Below are 22,405 nucleotides of genomic sequence, written 5' to 3'. Positions count from 1 at the left end.
GTCAGGTGTCAAGAACATGACTCCTACGTCAAGAACATCGTTCCTACTAAAAACATGACTCCTACGTCACGAACGCGACAATGGTGCTACTCTCCGAAATCACATGGAAGCAGCTACAGCTGTTCGGAGAGGCCTTCCAGTGGTCTTCGGTGTTTGGAGACATATCTTGCGTATTGGGTTTCCTAGGGTGCTTAGGGCTCGAGAACCAAGCTTTGGTCATAAAAAAAGAAAAAAAGATTTCAGAATCAATTTGTGCCTTTTTAAAGATCCGTGTAGAGTAGTGCTGTTTCATACTAAAAATGCTGCTTTGAACTGTACCCTACCGATTGTTGTTCTTCGGCTTATGAATCATGTGTGTATGTATTATACGTTTCTCCCCAAAGCCCGAGGGAGGCCGTTTTTTGGCCTTCGACCACATCACCTTCTGGGTTGGCAACGCCAAGCAGGTGAGAACCGCATGCCGGGGTTCAGTGGACACGGAAAGGTTCGGGGACCTTGAAACTTTCCGAGGCAGGATTTACTTGCGAGTTGTCCTGCGAAAAGTTTTCACTATAACTTATTTCACGTTACGTTCGGCCGTAAAGAACGTTAGGAATAAAAGCCAACCATTACGTGTGACTGGCACATGACCTTCGGGGAGGACGCGTAGCCACGTCATCTGTTCGAAGTTTCTGGCCTGGCTGGGATGGCTTGTTGCGTCCGCTGCGGTGCATCAAAAACGTGAAGCTGAGTGCAGACGTGTCTGGTAGCTCATTACAAAAATAGTCAAATTACTCCTAATTTACTACTCTTCTGAGTAATTTTGTAATTATTTATTACATTTAGTATAAAGTAACCGCAAGAGTACTTTGAATACTTCTGGAAGCGCTAAAATTGCACTATCCGCTACTCTTTTTTTTCCCCTCTGCTTCCTCATGGCACCCATTGTTTGTACAAGTTTCCTAATCCTCGAACCAGGTCTCCGAGCGGAGGGTGACTTACTAAAATTGGTGGATTAGGAAAATAAGTAGTTTATGCGGATAGCAAGTTCGTCTGCATCTTGCGCAGGCGTTGCGGTCACGACAGAACGACGCGGAGCTCTGATTGGCTTTGCTTGAAAGCTTAGTAGGTAGACCTGAATGTTAGATGCCTCGAAATCTACACACTATTTTTTTTTCCAATCAGCCAATCAGAGTTTGGCGTGCTGACATCATCGCAACCTCTGTGAAATAGGCAGACGACACTTGCACTCCGCATAGTCCCGCGATTCTAATCGAATAATGGACAGCACGAAAGACTCTTTTTCAAAACAGGCAGACTGCGCACTTTCTGAAATTCAGAAAAACCTTTCGTTCTGAAAATCTGAAGTAATCGGAAAAGTAACGGTAACTTTTTCAAGTGATGGCCAATTACGTTTCTTCTCAGGTAATCGAGTAATCTAACTGAATACATTTGAAGAAAAGTAATTTTAATTGTAATTACTTCTTTCGAAGTAACGTCTGTAAAACTGACTGAGTATATAGTCAATGGTACCCCGAGGCTCTCTGGTTATAGATTTCGCATTTATAGAAATTCTCGAGCCTCAAATAGTTGATGGCATCAACGGCCCATAATATACTGACTTACAATAGGGGCCTTCATAAACTCTCTAAGCGTGCAATTTTGATTTCTGCAATAATTCACAAAATTATAACGAGCATTAATGAAGCGTTTTTGCATAACCTTAGCCATGTTGAAGGTTTACAAGCTGCTTAGAACGACATTACTAATAGCATGAATGGGCTATAACCGATCGAATAAAGGGCTAGCAAAAGTTTTCTTGTAAATTTATAGAGTTACAAACTCCTTCCGAACATTCTAAATGGCTTGCACGTGACATTATTCAGAGGGCCCTCTGAAAGCCACTAAAGAAAAGGGGACAAAGGAGCTCCCCTCTTACCAACACCTGCTTTTGTGTCTCCCATATTTGCCCAGGCGTCGCCGTTCTCCCCCCCATAAGAATACAAAAGATTAACCCATCACTCAAAATTCCTACAAAAGCAGCTTCCCTCTCTCTCTGTCTTTCTCATGGTGACCAAAAGTACGCAATGTGACGTCAGTGCAAGCCATGTATTGATGCCTCTAACGGTGCCTGACGACGTACCTTAATTATTAATTACCAGTCTTAAAACATCTCTAACTTGACTTAGAGATGCGACCCAAGGAGCCAGTTTATAAAATTATAATTTACAATGGGAGAGTTGGAATCACAAGCTGGGCAAGATAGCCAAATTCGTATTCAAAACTTAGTAATTAGTAAATATGGTCCAACATTTAAAGATCTTGAACCTGACATCGCTGACATCACCAAGAGGCTCTCTGAAATCTAAATTGGCAAATAGAAAGCTGTCATTTCTCCACCCAGACTTTGGTAATATCGTCAGCGGTTTCCTAGATGTATAGCTGACAACAATTAAGAAAGTTTAATATTACCAAGCCAAATAGCTGCAGTCATTTTTTTCTTCAAAACTTTAATAGTCAGTGACAAAGTCTTATAAACTTTAAGTTGATAACTCATGGTATCAAAAGACGACCTATATAGCTACCACATGACAATTAGACAGTTATACCTCTTGAACATGGTATTATTTACAGCATCAAGTGGCTTCTGAAAGCTACTTATCAATCATAAAATATTTAACCTCCTATTACCGATAACATCTGCGAATACCCCAATAAACGATAAATTACAATTAGAAAATTTTGTCGCTAACGGGAGACTTTTAGAGCATGAAATGATTTATAAATATAATGAAAGCCCTATTCCCAAAAATGTATCCCCTGTGCATACCCTATGGCACGTGAAATCACGTAACTTGACGTCACGAGACACGATGTCACGTGACCATGTCGCGTAACCTCAGTCCGCGTGACGTCTCTGGACCACATCACGTGACGTCAGGTAACTTGGTGTCATGGTGTGAAAAGACATCCCGACCTGACACCAGAAACGTCGCTTGACAGTTAACGTCTTCTAAACGAATCTAGACGATCGCTCCTTACATACTGGATTGCATGCATTACAAAATATTAAAGGAGCTGTGCAACGATATTCAATTGGAATGTTTTTCTCTCTACACGAGCTTACTGGCACACCTGGGACTCAAGGATACTCACACGCAACGCCATTGGCCAAGAAACTCCTTTGTTGCGGTGTAATTTCAGGGACAGAAGCGATCATTTTCATTCAATCTCTCCTTTGCAAAATTTGATGACGTAACTCGGGGATCGCAGTACACCCAAGTGACGATATTTGAATGCGGTTCATAGATTGGACCCGAACATTGCGTGGGCACTCGACTTGGGCTCGTGACAATTGCTAGCTCGAGAAGCATTCGGGTTGTGACTCGTGTCCAATCGCTGCAACGACGACAACAGCCGAGCCATAACAATGTCTGGAACTCAGCGCGTGTCCTGCGCTTTGCCAACCCCAGCGCGTGGCTATGATCAACACTGGCGGCATATAATCGGCTCCAGATCACGTGGCCGCTTGTTCTGGCTGCGAGTTGAGGGGGTGAACGCTGCTCGTTTTTCTTAAATTTTTTTCTGGGACTTCTATTGCGTGGGGTGAAAAACGAACGCGTGTTTCATAGGTCATTAACGTTAGGGATCCGCTTTAAGCGGTATTTGTGAACAGTACAAAAATTGTTGCACAGCTCCTTTAAGGTTAAAGATGGCTGAAAATGTTTGTCTTTGACAGGCAACGTGGATCGTTCTCCGGTCTCCTCCATGTTCAGTGACCCTGATGGCCTTTTAAATGATCGCAGGCCGCTGCCCACTACTGCACCAAGATGGGTTTCGAGTACATGTGCTACAAGGGTCTGGAGACAGGTTCCCGTAACATGGCCGCCCACGTGGTGCAACAGAACAAGATCATCTTCGTGTTCGCTTCGGCCCTGCTTCCCGGAGACACGGGTGCGTGTACTTTTCTATTATCAATATGTTTGTTTCAATTGAGCATACCCATCTGAAACTCATCCTTGTTTAAAGGGACTGTACGGTGATTTCCGGAAGTTACTAAAAAAAATTTCCGCTGGTCACGCAGAGATGGTTTAAATATAGTCAGATGTGTTATTTATTTTACTAAAACGCGCCTCAATTTTTGTGAAATCGATTTTGAACATCAGTGCAAAACTACACGCCAAATTTTGCAAGTATGCGTGGCTCGTCGTATCGTGACGTTACATCAGTCCTGGTAAGGTCAGAGTCGTGGGCGCTCACTTGTTCCCGGTTTTGACCGACATGGTTGAGGGTGCGTACAATGATCATGGTCGAAGAATTGAGCTTCTCTCATTGCCGTAAATCTTGTTGTTCTTAGAAATAGGTTATTTTACCGAGACAGCAGTCAAGAGCTGTCGTCCTCTTTGCATGATTATGTTACCCCAGAAGTTCTGCTTTTGCCAACGAAAACGCTGTGTGTGTTTTGCGAGTGCAATCTCAATAGCTGAGTCCTGTTTAAAATTGAAATACTTGTTCGGTGGTGGATTAAAAATTAGGATATTGTGCGGATTATATTCGTAAAAGGAATGACAATGTAATCTATTTGTTTTCCAAAAGACGAACTTTTACCGAACAAAGCATTCGTGGTAAAACATATAAAATAGCGCAACAGAAACAAGGACAAGAAGTAAAGAGGACAGGCGCTAACTTTCAACTAGTTTTATTCTGGAAAATCGAACACGTATATACACACGACAGGCAATGCAGCACCACGTAAAAGTTGATTAATTTTTCACCCGATCATTCAAAAACTGAAATTCATTACAATGAAGAACAATAGAAGTGTCGCTGACACATGCCGTCCCACTTTTTTTTATAAAGAAAGCTTCCAATAGCTCTCGAGCGACCGTCTCTCGGCTTCTTCCTAGTATCCGCATCTGCTGAAGTCGCGGAACACAGCCACACGTGTTGCAATGTATAGGCAAATGCGAGCCATATTTATTTTTTACTGATAATGCGTGCTCCCGTGCTCGGTCATTGATGTACCGCCCCGTCTGGCCAATGTATTCCTTTCCACAACTCAGGGGGATTTCGTAACCACACCCACTGTGCAGTCCACGTAAGGGGTGACGTGTTTTTTGCCACACGGTGCTTTTGCCTCCTCATCAGAGATGCGGGCGCACAACCCAGCCAACTTCTTTGAAGCAGAGAATACAACTGGAACATCGTACTTGGTTGCAACTTTCTTCAGATTGTGGGCAACCTTGTGTATGTACGGAATGACCTCTGGTCTTTTTGTTCTCTGCCTCGTTGGGACCTTTCTTTTCAACCCCTTCATCTTTTTGTAAGGCGGTCTCCGCCACAGAAACCAAGACCGAATTAATTAAATTAATCAACTTTTACGTGGTGCTGCTTTGCCTGTCGTGTGTATATATGTGTTCGATTTTCCAGAATAAAACTAGTTGAAAGTTAGCGCCTGTCCTGTTTACTTCTTGTCCTTGTTTCTGTTGCGCTATTTTATATGTTTTACTAAGATGAACCAACTAGCCCAACAACGTACCTTACTAAAGCATTCGTGCCTTGCACAGCGAAAGATCGCGCACGATTACAAGAAATCGCCTTTGATTCGGCGTGCCCGTACTGTTTATTTATTTATTTATTTTTTGTACTGCCAGTTAACAGAGTGGCCAAGGCAGGAGAGGGTGCATTTTAGGAAGAACACTTATTATGACAATGCAGACATTAATTAGGATATCAAATTTCAGGCAAGGTGTTTTTACAAACAGATGTACACTTGCAGTGTTGACAAATGTTTCAGGTAGGCTATTCAATCATCTGTAGATCTTGCAAAAAACGAGAACTTAAAACCATCCGTCAAGTATATGTATGGGTCAATATGCCTGTTATGTTTATTTTCAACAATTATGAGGCTCGAACATTTTATATATATATCGTTTTGGTAATTTTCTATGAACCCATTATAATTGAAGATAAAAATTTAACCAATTTATTATCATAGGCGTTTGAATTAAAAAAACAGCTATATATCGCACTTCAGCGATGATGTGGTAGTCGTTTTAAGTAAATCCAAGTGCCTTTTTCCTTTTTTTATTCTCAGAAGTGGTGGCCATGTGTTATTGCGTATAAGGTTCCCACACTGGGCTGGCATAATCCATAACATGTAAATCGCACTTCTAAATGCAGTAATTTTTCACTTCAGGTGATGTGTTTCTTAAGGCCGGTTCTCACATGCAGCGGAGCGCTGATGTAGCGCTTCTCACGTGCCGTCAGCTCCTTATCGTCTGCCATGAGCAACAGTTTTGACGGTGCGATACAAAGCTGGTGAACGCTCCCGTCAGCACGCGCTTAGCGCGAGGTAAGCGCTATGCTTGTAGCGTTCCGCTGCATGTGTGAACAGGCCTTAAAGTTTCTCCGTAGTGTCCGTTGCATGGCCGTTTTGCATATTCGATCAACATGAAAGGTTACACGAAAGATTCAGACCAAAAAGAATCCGAGGAGCTTATAGACCAACTCATGTTTACAAACAAACCGGAGCGCCCTATGGCAAACGCCACCGGCGCCGCGCATGCGCGATGGAGTGTGGGCAAGAAGATCGCCGTCGACCATAAACAATTGAAATGCGATATTGTCGGCGTCGGTGTGAGTCCACGTGCTCTTTTTCGGGTTGGAATTGTTGATTCTACCATTTCCTGGCAATGTCTGACTACTAGAGCGGCCTCAACGAAATTACCGAGGCTTGTTACACGGCTAATAATGTGACATGTGGCGATTCATTCCGCGTGGACGCCGCAAAATGGACGCTAAAGTCTCATTCGCATGATGATAATTCCGCTCGCAATTTTCAGTCGCGACGTCGGCCGGGCTGCAAAAGCGTGAACCGTAGCTGAGATGGTCGACGTCGATACTAAAAATCGCACGCAGAATCTGACCGAGTGAATCGGGCATAACAAGTCGGTGGTCGGTTATGGCCTCTGGTAACAATGATCAACACCTCCTTGTATCTGCTGTTTTCACCGAGCCTGCTTAGCCCAACCAACCTTCAAACATAAAAAGTCCTTTGAGGCCTGCACTCACTTCTTATCGCAATTACCGGGCCACCGTTTGGTCTACGGGCCGGTGTCGTCTGAGAGAGCAGACGACGAGCAGAAACGTTTGAAAAAGCAGACGACAGTTCGAACGACCAGGCGGCCGTTTGAACTTGAAGACGCACTGAACGTAGTCCAGAGGTGATCCGTACAACTTGACGGTTTTCCAGCGTTCATGTTGGAGCAAAACAAATAAATCTGATGACCACAAGTATTCGTGAATTCTACCCAAAATGCTTCCCGCCCAAGCAATCATGGTCCGACGGCGTCTGCTTTTCCCTTTTCACGGCACATATCCACATTCTCGGACGAACCGAGCACGTGACAACTGACTTCCGACTCTTTTGGTACAGCCTCAATCGCGGCGTTTTGACGAGAAGGCAGGTTTTTGTCTGGTTTTTTTTCAAAACAACGCAGAAATGCACGTCTCACATGGTGACTTCCGCCCAAAGCCCCAGACCGAAAGTGCGCTCGACGCGCCACCACCGCGCCGTGACGCAACAGAAATGATGTCGTGTATATTCTGTTACATATATTTAAGCAGATCATCTCCAATGCGATAACAAAATTTCAAAGGGGTTTGCTTTTCAGTCATTGTCATGAAAACGATCTTATTAGTTTTCAATGTCATTTTCCAAACATTACACCGTTTTTTTGTGTTTTTTTTTTTCAAATGTTTATTTAAATTTACCTAGTCTGAACTAATAGCAATTTCGCTATAAATAACTGTGTCATCTGCGAAGAACCTAATACGTACAGTATCTTCGAAAGTTTTACCCATGAACATTAAAATAAAAAGTACAGGCCGAAGCACCGAACCCTGAGGAACCCCAGAAACCAAAGAGCAAGGTCGCGATTTTTCTTCCTTAATTTGATCCCTTTGTTCTCTTTTGTAAAGGTAAGCTTCTATTTACCTAATTATTGGGCTATTGTAAATGACAATGTTAGGCTTAAATGGTAGGTTCTGACGCGATACCATCAATCTGCCCCCCCCCCTCTATCAATGCAGTAGCTGAGTCGAATAACCTCGTCGGAAACCGTACTGGTTATTACCTAATGTACCATTACTTTCTAAAAAAAAGACATCGAATGGTTAGCTATGACTTCAAGCATCTTATGACGCGAGATGTTTGAACACATAATTTCAGCGGACATAGCACTCATCTGCCAGGCGCGATACAACACGAATGTCCTCCTCGCCTCTTCCCCTTTCTTGTTTGCGGGAGGTTCTTTCGCTTCAAGTTCTCCGAGCTGCGATGATAACTGCAAATGCAAATACCGCAGACCAAAAGCCTTAAAGGTAGCACCTTTCATTGCGACGTGACACCAATTAAGTACTTCTTAAAACGCCTGTCAAACATTGGTCAGTATGCTTATCGCAGTATTTGTAACCTATTCACTTGGAACAGAGATGGGTCCTCACCTGGTGAAGCACGGCGACGGGGTGAAGGACATCGCGTTCAGCGTCGAAGATTTGGACACCATTGTCAAGGTGAGTAGGCACGGCAGAACTAGCGTCCTACAGTCCTTGTGGACTTAGGGAATTGGCTTTTTTGGTGGTTAATTGCTGTTGAATCGAAACTCACAATACTTACTACGAGTTCCTCGGCAAACATGCTCGAGAAAGTTTTGCTTGCATGCGCCGTGAATGAAGCGCTCGAAAATGGCGTCCAGTGAATAAGCCACCTAAAAACGAGCTGAAACAGCATTGCGAAAATGCACTACGTACAGCTGCTCGAGTCTATTTGTTGTTCTACCGTCTAGTAACTTGAAGCCTTACCCGCTTTAAGCTTTAATTCAACAACAAGTCAAAGTGATGTCTCTGCCAGCAAACTCGAGTTTCAAGCCCAACGCAAGCTTCCAACCGAACATGTTATCCTACAGCCGTAGTTAATCCGTTACGGACTAAAACGTTCGCCGTAACCGACCAACATTGCGACCAGTGGTGGGGACTTGAAGAAGAACTAAGGCACTCTTAAAACTGTCATTCAAAATGAGAACTCAAGCCTGGATGAAGCTCAAGCTAACGAACAAACAACAGAGAAGTCTAAACACCCCTCCAGCACTTAACACTTAAGTGAAAACGGCCGAATCACTTGGCTATGGACGCGTGCATCAAGATGTGGTATTCTGCAGAATCGCCTTCTGGCTGCTGCGATGTTCTACTGGGCTGTGAAACGCGTTTTGAACACGCACGGTAGCTGTCGCCTGCCGAATATCACACCGAGGTGCATGGGTCAACATCCCAGTGTCCCGACAGTTTTCCCCTCGTGATAAGCGCTGGAAGGATGTGTACCTTAGTACACGTTAAGCTCCTTTCCCTTCTCCCCCCCCCCCCCCCCCTCCAAAAAAATTAAAATTGTAATGCGCATTTGGGGCTCAGTACGAAACAATGGAGAGTTTTAGGAAACCGTTTTTGCACTTTCGATACGGTGCGATAGGCCCTCCGGTGCAAACTACGAACGCGCTACCACGGAACACTCGGATATGCGCAGACCGTATACCGGAGTGCCCATCGTATACCGTACTGGACGTGCAAAAACGCTTCCCTAAAACTGTCTAACGGCAGTGCGTTCCTCTCTCCCAAACAGAGGGCAAAGGAGCGTGGTGCTGCTATCGTTCGTGACATATGGGAGGAGTCTGACGACTGCGGAAAAGTCCGGTTCGCGACGGTCCAAACTGTAAGTTCCTTTCTTTTTTTTTTTTTTTTTTTTTTTTTTTTTTTGTGCCCAATTTTTTACAGAGGCGCCATGAAGTAATACCGAGTTTTAGTATCGCCTATGGGAGAAAACGCAAGCAGTGTGCATTATTAGCGTTGCGCGTTCCACAGTGCGCGTGCGCGGGAGACCAAACTGCGTCTTAGATTGGGGCACGGCGACGACGCGCATGCGCAGTGTGGAGTACGCAACGGCAACGCATACACACAGTGTTCGCGTTTGCTTCTACACGCAATAGTAAAACTTTATAATAACTGGGTTTAAATAGAAGTTACATCGGGCAGTATACTTGCCATAACGGTAAATCTGGTCGGCACGTGCCATCCCTAACGGAAAATGTTAGCGGAAACAAACAGGTAGCTTATATACTTCAATCAAGATCCATCACAAATTCTCATCGTCATGGTGGAACAATTACGGTTCCTGTATCTTGCCGTCATGCTCATGCTCGCTATTCGCGTCTCCAGGTCGTTGCTCGCCCTCTCGCGGCGGAAACGGGAACCGCTCTAGTGAGGGTCCCCCCAGTTCTCCTGCTCAGCAGGCACGGCGGAACTACTCGCGATTATGGCTCGCGCATTTCTGAATGCAAACAACACTCTCCACGGTCGCAATGTAGTGCTGCGGCCGGTATGGACTTGTGCCTTACTATCTGGAGAGTTTTAGTATTGCATATTGTGTTCCCCGCTGCGCATGCGCACCGTCGCCATGCGCCAATCGAAGACCGCACTTTTGGACTCCGCGCACAAGCAGTGCGAAACACGCAACGTTAACGCAAACACAGAGTGCTGGCGTTCGCTCGTATACGCAATGATAAAACTCGCTACTGTTTCACCGGCCTTCCAACGCCAACGAAAGGTGCTGCAGTCAGAAGACGGGCAAGCGGGTAGGCGCTTTTCGAATTGGAACGGCAGAGATTGGCAAAACGACGTTGCGTAAAAATGAAAGAAAATAAATATTCTGAGAAGCAATTTGTAATTAAAAGAAACAAACAGAATTTCTTTTTTGTATTTCTGGGCGCTTGGTCCGGAAGATTAATGGTGAATTTGGAAGTTTTGCCGATTGTCAAAAGTCACGATTTCTGTTTCCATTTATTTTAGGCAATTTTTTTTTCTAGCTTGTTAATTAAAAATGCTGCAATTGGCACCCGTGCTGATAATTTTCAAACTTTGGATTGCCAAAGTTGTTTGCACGTTTGAAATTAGAGCATGAGTAACAGATTATATTAGAGCTTGAAAACTATGTATTCAAACATTTTAATTGTATCATAATTAATACAAATTGTGGTAATGTAGACCACACCACAATCAAAATAATACTCCATTTAACCATCATTTTTACAGAAAGGTATCACTGGATTCTTTTTAGCATATTAAAAACTGGCATCGTTATTAAGATAGACATAGCACTGGATTAATATTTGACTAAAAAACCGCGAGGCCGGGACGAGAAGGGACGGACAAACACGTATGAGTCACGTGTTTTCTTAAAAAAACACACACACTTTTGTTGTAAAACACTGATTCCGTTTTTAGGTTTTCGTAGCAAGAACAGCATTTCTTAATTTATACGTTTTGGGAACCTGTTTTAAGTTCATCACTCGTAGCGATATTTGGTAAAATTTGGATTTATTTTGTTATTCTTGTGCTTAGAATAAATACTAAAGCAAAAGATTTTCTAACTGTCCTGTTCTAAATTCATCACCCGTAGCGATATTTGGTAAAATTTTGATTTATTTTGTTATTCTTGTGCTTAGAATAAATACTAAAGCAAAAGATTTTCTAACTGTCCGAAAACCCGTCAAAGGGCCCGCAGTTCATTATTTTACATGGCAATTACCTCAGTGAGAAAAAGCAGCAAGAACACTGAAATGTCAGCGCTTATTTTTTCAACAAATGAAACATTCTGATACCTTTCAGGTGTATGAAAGACCCTCTTGTTAAAGTATCTGGATCGGGCTCGTATATCACAACGTAAAGTTTATTCGAACCATTTCTTTAGCTTAATAATTACGCTGTGAGACAGACCTTGCATTAGAAGAAAAACCGAAATTAACACCTATATCGAGAAATTCAATCTAAAATAGAAGTTAGTTTCGGTTTCGTTGCTGAATTAAAACAAGCCTCCTGGCGTAAGTATCACACTAACCACCGTTTTTGTTATCAGTGTAAAGAGGTGACCTGTGGGCCTAACACCCTGGCTTCCTCGTATAAGCGGGGATAATTTGTGTTACTCAGTGAAGCCAACACACTAGACCGGTTTAGCAACTGTTATACCAGCACGCCTATCCGACTCTCACTTTAACCGCCATTTTGGAAAACGAGTGGCGCCACCTATAAACAGTTGGAGTCGCGAATACATGCAGCCATCAAACTCACACTTACATTCGTCAAACATGGGGTCATCATATTTCCACTAACGTGTCAATCATCAGCTCACCACTGCAAATAAGCGACCAATATATGCTTACAACGAAGCGCCGATATGATTTGGTCGGTTTCCGTCACAGGGTTATGCTTATAACTGGATATACCTAGAATTTTTGCATATTACCAGATATTTCTTTTTGTAACGGACAAATGTTACAGCTTTGTACGAGCATTTCGACTAAAGTGCTGCAAGAGTATGCTTTCATGCAAAGAGATTTGAGTTGGACCGTGTGTCGAATCGCTGCGGTAATTGAATAGCCGAACTCTATATCAATGCCTGGAGCTCAGCACATTCGCAGAGCTTTGCCAACCCCAGTAAGTAACATGATAGGCACCAGATCACGTGGTCACTTGTTCTGGAAGCTAGCTAGAAGAGTTGAAAGGTGCAGGTTTTTCCTTTTATTCCTATTTTTTTATTGCGACTGCCATTGCGTGGAGAGATAAACTAACGCGTTTTCTGTAGCTAACAACCGTCAGTAATTCATTCTAAGCGGAATTCACACAGGAAATAAATTGGTCACAGCATTTATACATCGAGCATATGACGACTGCCACATCGTATAACTGGTGCAATTTACAACAAAAAGTGTCAAAGAATTGATTATTAGAACCGCTTCCCCCTTCAAATGACTCGGTTTTTGGTGTTTTTTTTTTTTTTTTCATGTATTCACAAACGACACGCAACTCGCAGTGCGGAGACACGACCCACACTTTCGTGGAGCGAGGCAACTACAACGGCCTGTTCCTGCCCGGCTACAAGAAGCATCCGTCCAAGGACAGGAGCTACGAAAAACTGTAAGCGAGTGCGTTATTGGTAGGCATCGACAACGCCCTGAGCTGCTCTCGAAATGTCTCAAAGACGTTTTCGGCATTCGAGCTTTTAACCATCGTATGCTTACTTCTTTTCGTTGTCTCGCATTGTGCATTTAATATCCCGAGTGCGGAAAACACCGAGTTTGGCTGCCGACAAAAGAAAGATTGTTTCTCGGTGATCGGGGCCACGGCCGCTTGATCACTGCCGCTTTGCTAAGGTGTCACTTACTCGTAAACATGCTCCTCTACCCAGTTGGTGACGTTTATGCTAAAAAAAAATGTTAGCAGGGCGTATTAGACCCACCAAGTAATGTTCTTTGTCGCTATTGTGAGACCACCTCAAGTTTTGACTTCACGACAGCACGGGGATGTACACCATGATCTTCCGAGTTTAGTACGCTTGTCCGTGTTTGGCGTCTTTTAGCCCTTGGCTGCACTCTTAAGGCCTGTTCACACATACAGCGGAGCGCTAAGTTAGCGCTACGTGAGCACTCCAAGGAGCGCTCATGTGGCGCTTCCTGGCGCGTGACTTAGTTCCGACACAGCGCGTGATTAGCGCTTCTGTAGCGCCTTGTTAGCGCTCCAATAGCGCCTTGTTAGCGCTCCATGTAGTGCCTTGTTAGCGCTTCAGTAGCGCCGTGTTAGCGCTTCAGTAGCGCTTCTTGTACCGCGGTGCTGCGGATTAGCGCGTGCACGGCGGTTCCGGTTCCTGTGGTTTGGTGTGCATCAGCAGCACCATGGCGGACATGTGGGATGCTGATATAGAAATGCGACAAATGCTCTTACATACGCGATTAGTGCATATGTGTGTGGACGGTTGAACGCCCAGAAGAGCCTTCTGGGTGCCCGAAATCTTTCGCCACCGAGATACCGACGGGTACCTGGTGAACCTTTTTCCTAGGCTGAGGGACCGAGACACAGAGCTCTTTCGAAGGCGGTTATTTTTAACTGCGTATCTTTGAAACCAGGGTCACGCATATCGAATAGAAAGCGATAAGGTCGTACCCAATCAATTAGTCCCTCAAAGTTCATGACTCTGGGTCGCCTGCCCGACCCTTTGCTTGGAGAGTGGCTGTTTTACTTCCTCTTCTTTCAATGCCAAAGGAAAAACAACAACAAAGGAATCGCCGTGCACGCGCTGTTCCGCAGCAGCAAGCACGGCACAAGCAGCGTGAGAGCGCTAACAAAGCGCTTCTGTAGCGCTAACAGAGCGCTTCTGAAGCGCTAACAGAGCGCTACTGAATCGCTAACCGAGCGCTACAACACGCGCTAGGAAGCGCCACATGAGCGCTCCTTCGAGCGCTCACGTAGCGCTAACTTAGCGCTTCGCTGTATGTGTGAACCGGCCTTTATGGTGAAAAAAATTATAGCTCGCCTGGTTTCCCGTCGAAGAACGCACAATGCATGAAGCCTTGTTGGAAATAGCGTGGACACACACAAACAAATATTATCTATGCTTTTTTCTCCAGTTCTCACGTAGGCCTCAACTTCATCGATCACTGCGTCCTTAATCAGCCTGACTTAGAGATGGTCCCGGCAGCTCAATGGTAAGTCAGGGTACAACATTCATGCCAGTGAACTGATTGGTCTGCACATCGCTGTGACCGGCCAAAAATATCAAATGCCTTTGTTATCGCCGCACCAAAATTGAGAGCGATAATAAATTGAATTGTTCATCTTTTGTGTGCGAGACCCTTCAGAAATGCCCAGAGCCTTTATCGTATCCATGGCAACTTTATAGAGATCCGCATTTTTACACAAATTTTGGAGGATAGAGCGTCTCTGAAAAACGGAAACATGTAAAGTACTCTTCTGCAAGTACGGCATCAGGGTACCGCCGTCTTGCTCCAGTTGTGTGTAAATCGTCTGATTGCCAAGCCTTGTTAAAGTGTTCCACGGCGACCTGACTGGTGCTTCAACAAAGTGTTTTCGACTCACGCTAGCAAGACTACCTTTTGAAGAGTGACTGCCAGCAAACTTGTATGTTATACATCTGCTTCTAATGGTTACAGGTATGAGAAAAACCTGATGTTCCATCGCTTCTGGTCCGTAGACGACAAACAAATTCACACCAACTACTCTTCGCTGAGATCCATCGTGGTCAGCAACTATGAGGAGACCATCAAGATACCCATCAACGAGCCAGCCAACGGGATGCGAAAGTCCCAGATACAGGTGATGCCTCAGAGGACGCGTTCAGCTGGCACAAATTCACCAACAAACGGGCTTTAATCAGAGGACGGATAGGATGGATGGATGCCAACAGTTGTACCTTTTATATCGGGCGGTAGCTTGCGCCCCCTAGCCTTGAAACTAAAAACCAAACAAATGACTCATCCCTTCGCCCCTTTAAGCCAATTTGCGTCCCCTCTGCAATTTTGTAACTATCACCTAGCGGTGTGGGATAAGGGTGAACTTAGGTGGATCGGGCAAACGAACTAAAGGCATCTCACCCCGCGTCTCCCCCCCCCCCCCCCCCCCCCCCTCCCCCGCCCCCGGGCGAAGGAGTCGCCAATTTTCCTCTGGTCAGGTCAGGCAACGACCGGCCCGGCCGACCCGAGGTCACTGCCGAGCTGACCCTGGAAGCACATATGGTTCTACAGACTTGCTCGAGATGTCTTAATGTTGCACGGATGTCTTCAGGACGTACCATCACGGTCAATATGATTGTGAACACCGCTCCGCGTGGCACCCGGTACTATCAGTGGCCCCTGTCGATTGCTCCGTGAAGTACAAAAGCGCTTTGCGGACGAGACATAACGCCTCTAGCGATTGTTGCACCACTCTGCACTTCCGGATCGTCTGCCAGTGAAGAACGGTCGGCGGAACCGCGAAATTGACCAATTATCAAGAGAATTTTTTCTCTAGGAATGTGCGCTAGCGAAAATAGCTTATATATTTTTTGTGTGGTAACTTTTTCTTGGGCTGCTTTAGGATTGTTTCTATGGTTTTAGTAACAATACCAGATACTTCGCCAACGCCTTGGCGCATGCATCATATTCTTATCGGGAGTATCAGAACAATCTCCTAAAACTGCATAATACTTACTTGGCGTGAGTTTTGCGAGACCGAAATACCGCATAATCCGCACTCGCAAGAAGTTAGCGGGGTGCAAGCGTAGACGATATTTTGATCCCTGGAACGGTGAAAGCAACAGGACACAACATAAATCAATCGCAAACTTTCCCGCAGCGAGTTTGGCGTCGCTCAGAGTTATTATCATGTGATATCCAATAAACCACTTTGAAGCTCGAACGAATGTTACGAATGGTTTCCCCGTCACGCACGTATAAAACGGCGTGCGTGCGTACGACAAATTGCGGAGGCCATGGTCGGTTTATCCAGACGACCCGGAAGTGAAGGGCGTCGCAACAAGTATGTCAACGAGCGCAGGTATCTACTTGTCTCACCCTTTGCATCTTGCATCTAAGCTTTACGGAGTATTCACTGATAGTACCGCGGGCCACGCGATGCAGAGTTCACATTCATACCGATAGTGATAGTACATAAAACATTCGTGCTATCTGAGGCAAAGATTCTGAATACGCGTACGCTGTTCATTATGATGTGTGTACATTTAGGTCGTGAAGCCATCAGAGCTAATGGAGCATTGACATCGTATCAAGTGAACACTGAACACGATACTTAAATGGTACTTAACATGTCATTTTGAAGATTTCGGGAATTCTCGTCTTTTCAATTTTTTTTTTTTACTAGTTTTGACTAGTTTTTGCGTTTCGTCAACCCATATGATCGCCTTTTGCGGGTTGCCATCTTTGTCCACTCGGATGCGGGTCTAGTTTTGAAAATACTCAGTAGTTTAATCCTTTGCGAAATGGCATAGGACACCGCACACGCGTCACAGCCCAGTGACTGTGCATTCATCGCCTGGATGGGGAAAGCCAGAAATGTGACCATTATATCAGCAGAGCAAAATAGAGGTAATAAATCATATGTAGGCAGACTTTGTTACTGTCTTGAATCTTCGACTCCTCTGTTATGGCAGAAGAGTCCATTTCCACTATACCGTAAAGATGAAGAAAAGAGGAAATGTGATGTTGCTAGTTCGTTGTTCACTGAACTTTAACTGCCTAGACCAAACAGGCCGTTTTTAAAACAACATGATCTCAGTGCAGTGATATTTCAGCAGTACAAACGTTTAAGGACATTTCCACCTCGCAGGAGTATGTGGACTACTACGGCGGACCCGGTGTTCAGCACATTGCTCTCAACACCAGCGACATCATAGCTGCGGTATGTATCGGGCACATTCTTTGACATGCCCCTGTTTATCGCTAGATGTTCCCACTAAGAATGCATTTCCGATGATGTCATGATTACAGATCACTGCGCTCCGGGAACGTGGCATGGAGTTCCTGGACACTCCGGACGAGTACTACGTGCAGCTCAGGGAGAAGCTCAAGACCGCCAAGATCACAGTCTCCGAGGACCTGAATGCGGTAGGTGTAGTACATTGCTTTTGTCAACGTCGTAGGATAAGGTGAAGAGATCGAACCATATGGTTTTTACTTCATCTTTCTCGACTGAGCAAAGGGCCGAGATTGGGCAGGACTCTTGACCAATTATTTGCTGCGTCCGCGTTCGGCTTCACGGATCGAACACGAGCCTCAGCCAAACGCTGACACAACGTTTGGCTACGTGGGTCGAGCGCTGCGTCAAAACGCAACCATATCATCTATGTTGCTGTTGTCCCCATCAGTGTAGTTCTCAATTTAGAAACTAGGGGCGCGATGGTTGGGTCTACTTGCCATTACTGCACTGCTATTCACCCGGAATACCAATAGACCATTTTTAAAATTCAGTCTGGCAACTTTGACCCCTAACGTCATATCAGAGCACGGCAAAAAAAAAAAAAAAAAAAAATAGTCGTTAGTTGTATAGACAGAGGCAGTTTAGTCTGCCAGAGTATGGTGACATGGTTACCCACTGTAGATGAGAAATTTCGCCAGCGTAGTACGCCTGCTAGCCTGGGCTCTTTAACGTGCATCAAGCGGTTGCAGTGTTGTAGGAGTTACTGAAAAAAGTAACTAAATACCTTACTCGTTACTTGCAAATAAAAGTAACGCGTTACCGACCTACGTTAACTCAAAATAAAAGGAAGACGTTACCATTAAAAAGTAACGCACATTACGTCTGTGTTACTTTATTAAATTATGAAAAAAAAATGTCTTACTCTTTTGACGTTGCAGGCACGCATAAGCGCCGTATTCCAAAAAAAAAATTATGTCTATTTAGAAACTGAACATAATTACCTTGTCTTTTTTGCGGTTCAACCTAAATACTCACGAGAAGAAACGGAAAATAAAAACACGCAAAGACCTCAAAATTTACATAACTTGGCGCCTTGAAATACGAAACAAATTAAAGTGTAATCTTTATAAGTCCCGTAAAGAATATGTAACTAGAAGCGTAACTACGTTGCTCGTTTGTCGAAATAAGTCGCGTAAGTACGCTACCCGTTACCGCTTTGAAAATGCAACGAGTGCGTTACAACGTTACCAGAACAAGTAACGTGATACCGGTAACTCCACTACTTGCAACGCGTTACCGCCAACACTACGCAGTGGTGATACACGACCGCACTCCGGTACAAAGCTCATCCAGATTGAAACGGGGAGGGGTGGGGATTGAACCCAGGATCCCTCGGTTCCACAGAGCGAACTCAGTGTATCGCATTCGTGCCAAACTAATGGCAGCCTTGAGGATGATAAACGAGGAAGCTGAAGATCTTCCAAGCGGAAGACATAGGGGCCTGTACGTTCGAGACTTCAGAACAACATGACATATGAAGCAGAGTAAAGGCAACGCCTGCGTAAGCGTTTATTTCGAAGTATGGCTCAATCAACCTCTTGTCACAAGTTGAACTCCAAAACATTTTTATGGCGGAACTTTAATCGCACTTTGTATGGTCAGTGCTTCAGGTCACATCATGCGAACTAAAAAAAGTGAAGAAACAATTCAGGTGACCAAAACTCCAGTTCTTGTCTGCCATGGACTTGCGAAAGTGACGGTGCCCGATGAAATACATTAGTTTGTCTAAAGTAAAAAGTTTGTCGAAAGTAAAACTGCTTTTTGAGCCGCCAGATGGCACTTAACTTTGAAAAGGACTCACTAATTACCTTCCCCGAACCAGACCAACAAACAGGCGATCCGCGCTCTAGATATGTTTGAAGACAACTCTACATAACTTACGTCACGTCCCGTTCATCTGTTCTATCTGTCCGCATTCCAACAGCTGCAAAAGTTGAAGATCCTGATCGACTACGACGACAATGGCTACCTGCTGCAGATCTTCACCAAGAACATGCAGGACAGGCCCACCGTCTTCCTGGAGGTCATCCAAAGGCACAACCACTCGGTCAGTGGGAGCGAGCACTAGCATTTCTCTTCCAGAACCGGAGACTGTTTACGCGCACATAGATACGAGCCACACTATTTTACGGATCTTTCTGCACGGCTGCTGCTGTATTAAGTACAGCACCAATACGGAAAAATTGGCTAGCCGGTACAGCTTCAAACAACTTGAAGTGCGAAGACGAGGACAAGTGAAGAACTCAGCACCACAATGTCGTACGCAACTTTTGTTTATCGAAGAGGACAAAGACAATTCTGACGGCATTTTGAAATGCAGGATTAAATGGTGTATGCTTTATTCAATAACCGTCAGTTGTTAGTAGCGTACTGCGGTGTCTTTTTTTCACATGTCCCTGTCTTCCTGGCGCTTTCAGTTCTTTACAACACACAGTGCGAACGACGTGTTCTCAAAACGCCATGTTGGAAAGGTCGTCTCTAATTCGCTGCTGGTAGGCGACGGGCTTGCTAATTGGTTGCCAGTTGCAGTTCGTGACATTCGCGGCTACTATTTGCTACAGCGAACTAACTGATTGTGTGCCAGTTCAGTGTGGTCCCCTTATTGGGGGACTTTTAGCAAACCGTTACCGTGTTCAGCGTATTGCACTACCGGAGCCTTTCAAGCATGCTTTTAAAGAGGCAGTAACAGGGTATTTGAGCTCGCCAAGGATTCTATTTCGACATGACATATGAGCCCCCACTACCCAGAACACAATTTCCAGCTCAAAATTCGTTTTCTTTTTGCCCGCAAACCGCCGGTCGAGAACTGGCCGGTTTGAGTCGCGCTCACTCCCTTCTCCGTGGTCACGTGCCGTTCTCGATGGTTTAGACACACACCAAATATAATCGAAGTCGTGGGTCATCGAAGGCACACACTCAATAATAATTTAAAAATATATTATACTTTTTTTGTGTGTGTGTGGCGACGGGCGCGGGGCACTTCTACTTCAGACCTGTTCGCGGAATGCCGGCGAATCTGTCTAGCTTCGAAAGAAAAATCGTTTACCGATCAAAGCAATTTGTATTTATTTCGTACTCACGCCCGACCACCAAGCTGATTCGCATGTCCTCGAATCGTCGCCCCTTCTCCAAGCTGAAGACATTGCTCGTCTTGAAAAAGCTTGAAAAACCCGCAAACGTCAAGTATTAAAGGTGCGTTCACACCAGCGATGTAAAGCACTCGCGCGATGCGACTAGATCGCATCACAAAAAAAATCAGATGGTCACACTGGCGTGCGCGATGAGCGAGTCGGTTCTCGGAGGCCCTTCTCGGAACGCCGCTGATTGGCTCAGCCGCTCCACGACTAGATCTCATCGCAAAAAGTCTGGTCAGCTAGTGACTGCTCGAAACGCGTCGCTTTTTTTCCGCGATGGTCGAAAAAGGGGACCAGTGTGTCCCCTTTTTCTGTTTTTTTTTTCTTTTTTTTTTTTGTTTTGTTTTACGTTTTGGGTTTTACAATGTTGAAAGTTCACCAGTTCGCTTGCATCTTCTCTGTAATTTCTATAGCGTCCTAAGTGCTTGACTTTTCCGTTTTTCGTGCGAATTTCGATGTGCACGTTTTTTGTCTGCTTCGCACAACCAAAACGACGAAGAAGAAACAAAAAAAAGAAAACGCAGTCGGGTGTAGCCACGTGACTTCCGGTAACTCTCCCCTCCTCTACATTTCTTTGTCCTCCCCAATCCAGTTTTCGTTTCGATTTCGAGCAGTTGCGTTTTTTTTTTGTTTTTTTTTAATATAATATAAATACAAGTGACGCTGTAGAAAAACATTGATTTAATTCGCCTGACAAAAAAAAATACAAAAAATGTGGGGCGGGGGGGGGGGGGGGGGGGGTTGCGTACCTTTAAGCGCGCGCCCGGGTAATACCGTGACTGCGGGGCGCGCGCTTAAAAGTATAGCTTCAAAGACTCCGGTGGTACCGCTACTACCGCCGTACTTTACTGTACCGTACCGCTGTACCAGTACGGTACGGTGGTAGATGTAGCTGAATGGCTGCTCTTTGGGGAAGAAGGCAGAAGCTGACTTCCCTTACTTACCCCACCAGACGATACTCAAACGCAGTCTTCCACTCATCCATTTTTGTTTAATTTTATTGTCATTTTATACTAAAATTGCATTGAAATCGTTTCGCAGTGTTACGAAGCAGCGGCGCCTCTATTCTGTTACTGCCTGCAACGCTTAGTTTGTATACACTAGGCCATGTGTATGACGTCACAAGCAAGAGGCGCGCGTGGATGTTTCGCTCACGCGGGGGGGGGGGGGGGGGGGGAGGGGAGAGGGAGGGGGGAGGGGAGGGGGGTTCAGAGCTTTTGGAGGCAAACGTGTTTGTTTGTAAACAAGGAGTCGCTTTAAATACGTCACTTTTATTTCTATTTTGTCCCAGGGCTTCGGTGCTGGAAACTTCAAGGCCCTCTTCGAAGCCATCGAGATGGACCAACAGATGAGAGGCAACCTCTAGTAAGCAAAAAGACGCACAGAAAGATGGCGTCTGGGAAGCTACGATGTCGGAATGCGCAGACCCGATCTACTCATCATTGACTGCTCCAAGAATCTCCGGATCTTTTTGTTGGCATCTAGCGAACTTTTACCTTTTTTCTGAAATAAATATTTGATTAAACCTCGACCCCTCTGTCCGGTGCAGTGCAAAGCTATACTTTAAAAAAAAAAATGTATTTACAATTTTGTTTTGCTCTTGTGGGGCAATTTTTTAATCGGGAACTACGATTCTTTTTTTTTCTGACTGAAAACGAACAAATTTAAGTTAAATTTGATAGAAAGTATCTATAACACATCACGACGCGATTATTGTATCTTTTGACCAAAATCTCGGCTAAACATTCCACCAAAACGAACCAGCGATCGTGAATTAAAAAAAAAAAAAAACAGCAAACAGCAAAAAAAAAAAAAAAAAGACAGCAATAAATTTAGTATTACTCATAGATATGATAACTGCTCGTTGAGTGTACCTTACTGTACCCGCACCCGAAGGCACTGCACGACAAAATGCAAAT

The 22,405-nt window shown here is 44.7% G+C and overlaps 1 protein-coding gene across 1 annotated transcript; it reads left to right on the top strand.

Annotated features, from left to right (window-relative positions):
* Positions 1 to 382: 382 nt before the first annotated feature.
* On the top strand, positions 383 to 22,017 carry LOC8029117 (4-hydroxyphenylpyruvate dioxygenase). The gene is made up of 11 exons (XM_042288438.1): positions 383 to 446; positions 3,786 to 3,933; positions 8,474 to 8,556; positions 9,656 to 9,745; positions 12,899 to 13,002; positions 14,490 to 14,567; positions 15,033 to 15,195; positions 17,203 to 17,274; positions 17,364 to 17,480; positions 19,277 to 19,399; positions 21,778 to 22,017. Exons 2-11 carry the CDS (start codon positions 3,810 to 3,812, stop codon positions 21,850 to 21,852), a joined length of 1,029 nt encoding a protein of 342 aa, XP_042144372.1. The 5' UTR covers positions 383 to 446; positions 3,786 to 3,809; the 3' UTR covers positions 21,853 to 22,017.
* Positions 22,018 to 22,405: the final 388 nt, after the last annotated feature.

This window comes from Ixodes scapularis, unplaced genomic scaffold (genome assembly GCF_016920785.2).
Source record: "Ixodes scapularis isolate PalLabHiFi unplaced genomic scaffold, ASM1692078v2 ptg004047l_1___fragment_2___debris__unscaffolded, whole genome shotgun sequence".
NCBI classification, from domain to species: Eukaryota; Metazoa; Arthropoda; class Arachnida; order Ixodida; family Ixodidae; genus Ixodes; species Ixodes scapularis.
The sequence above is the reverse complement of the archived record's forward strand: the minus strand, read 5'-3'. Positions and strand labels throughout refer to the sequence as shown.

What these genes read in the sequence shown, in the direction of transcription:
- LOC8029117 (XM_042288438.1), top strand. Translation starts at nt 3,810, where the DNA reads ATGGGTTTCGAGTACATGTGCTACAAGGGTCTGGAGACAGGTTCCCGT. An exon ending in ATTTGGACACCATTGTCAAG is followed by an intron (nt 8,557 to 9,655) that starts GTGAGTAGGCAC and finishes TCTCCCAAACAG; the next exon opens with AGGGCAAAGGAGCGTGGTGC. An exon ending in GGTTCGCGACGGTCCAAACT is followed by an intron (nt 9,746 to 12,898) that starts GTAAGTTCCTTT and finishes CGCAACTCGCAG; the next exon opens with TGCGGAGACACGACCCACAC.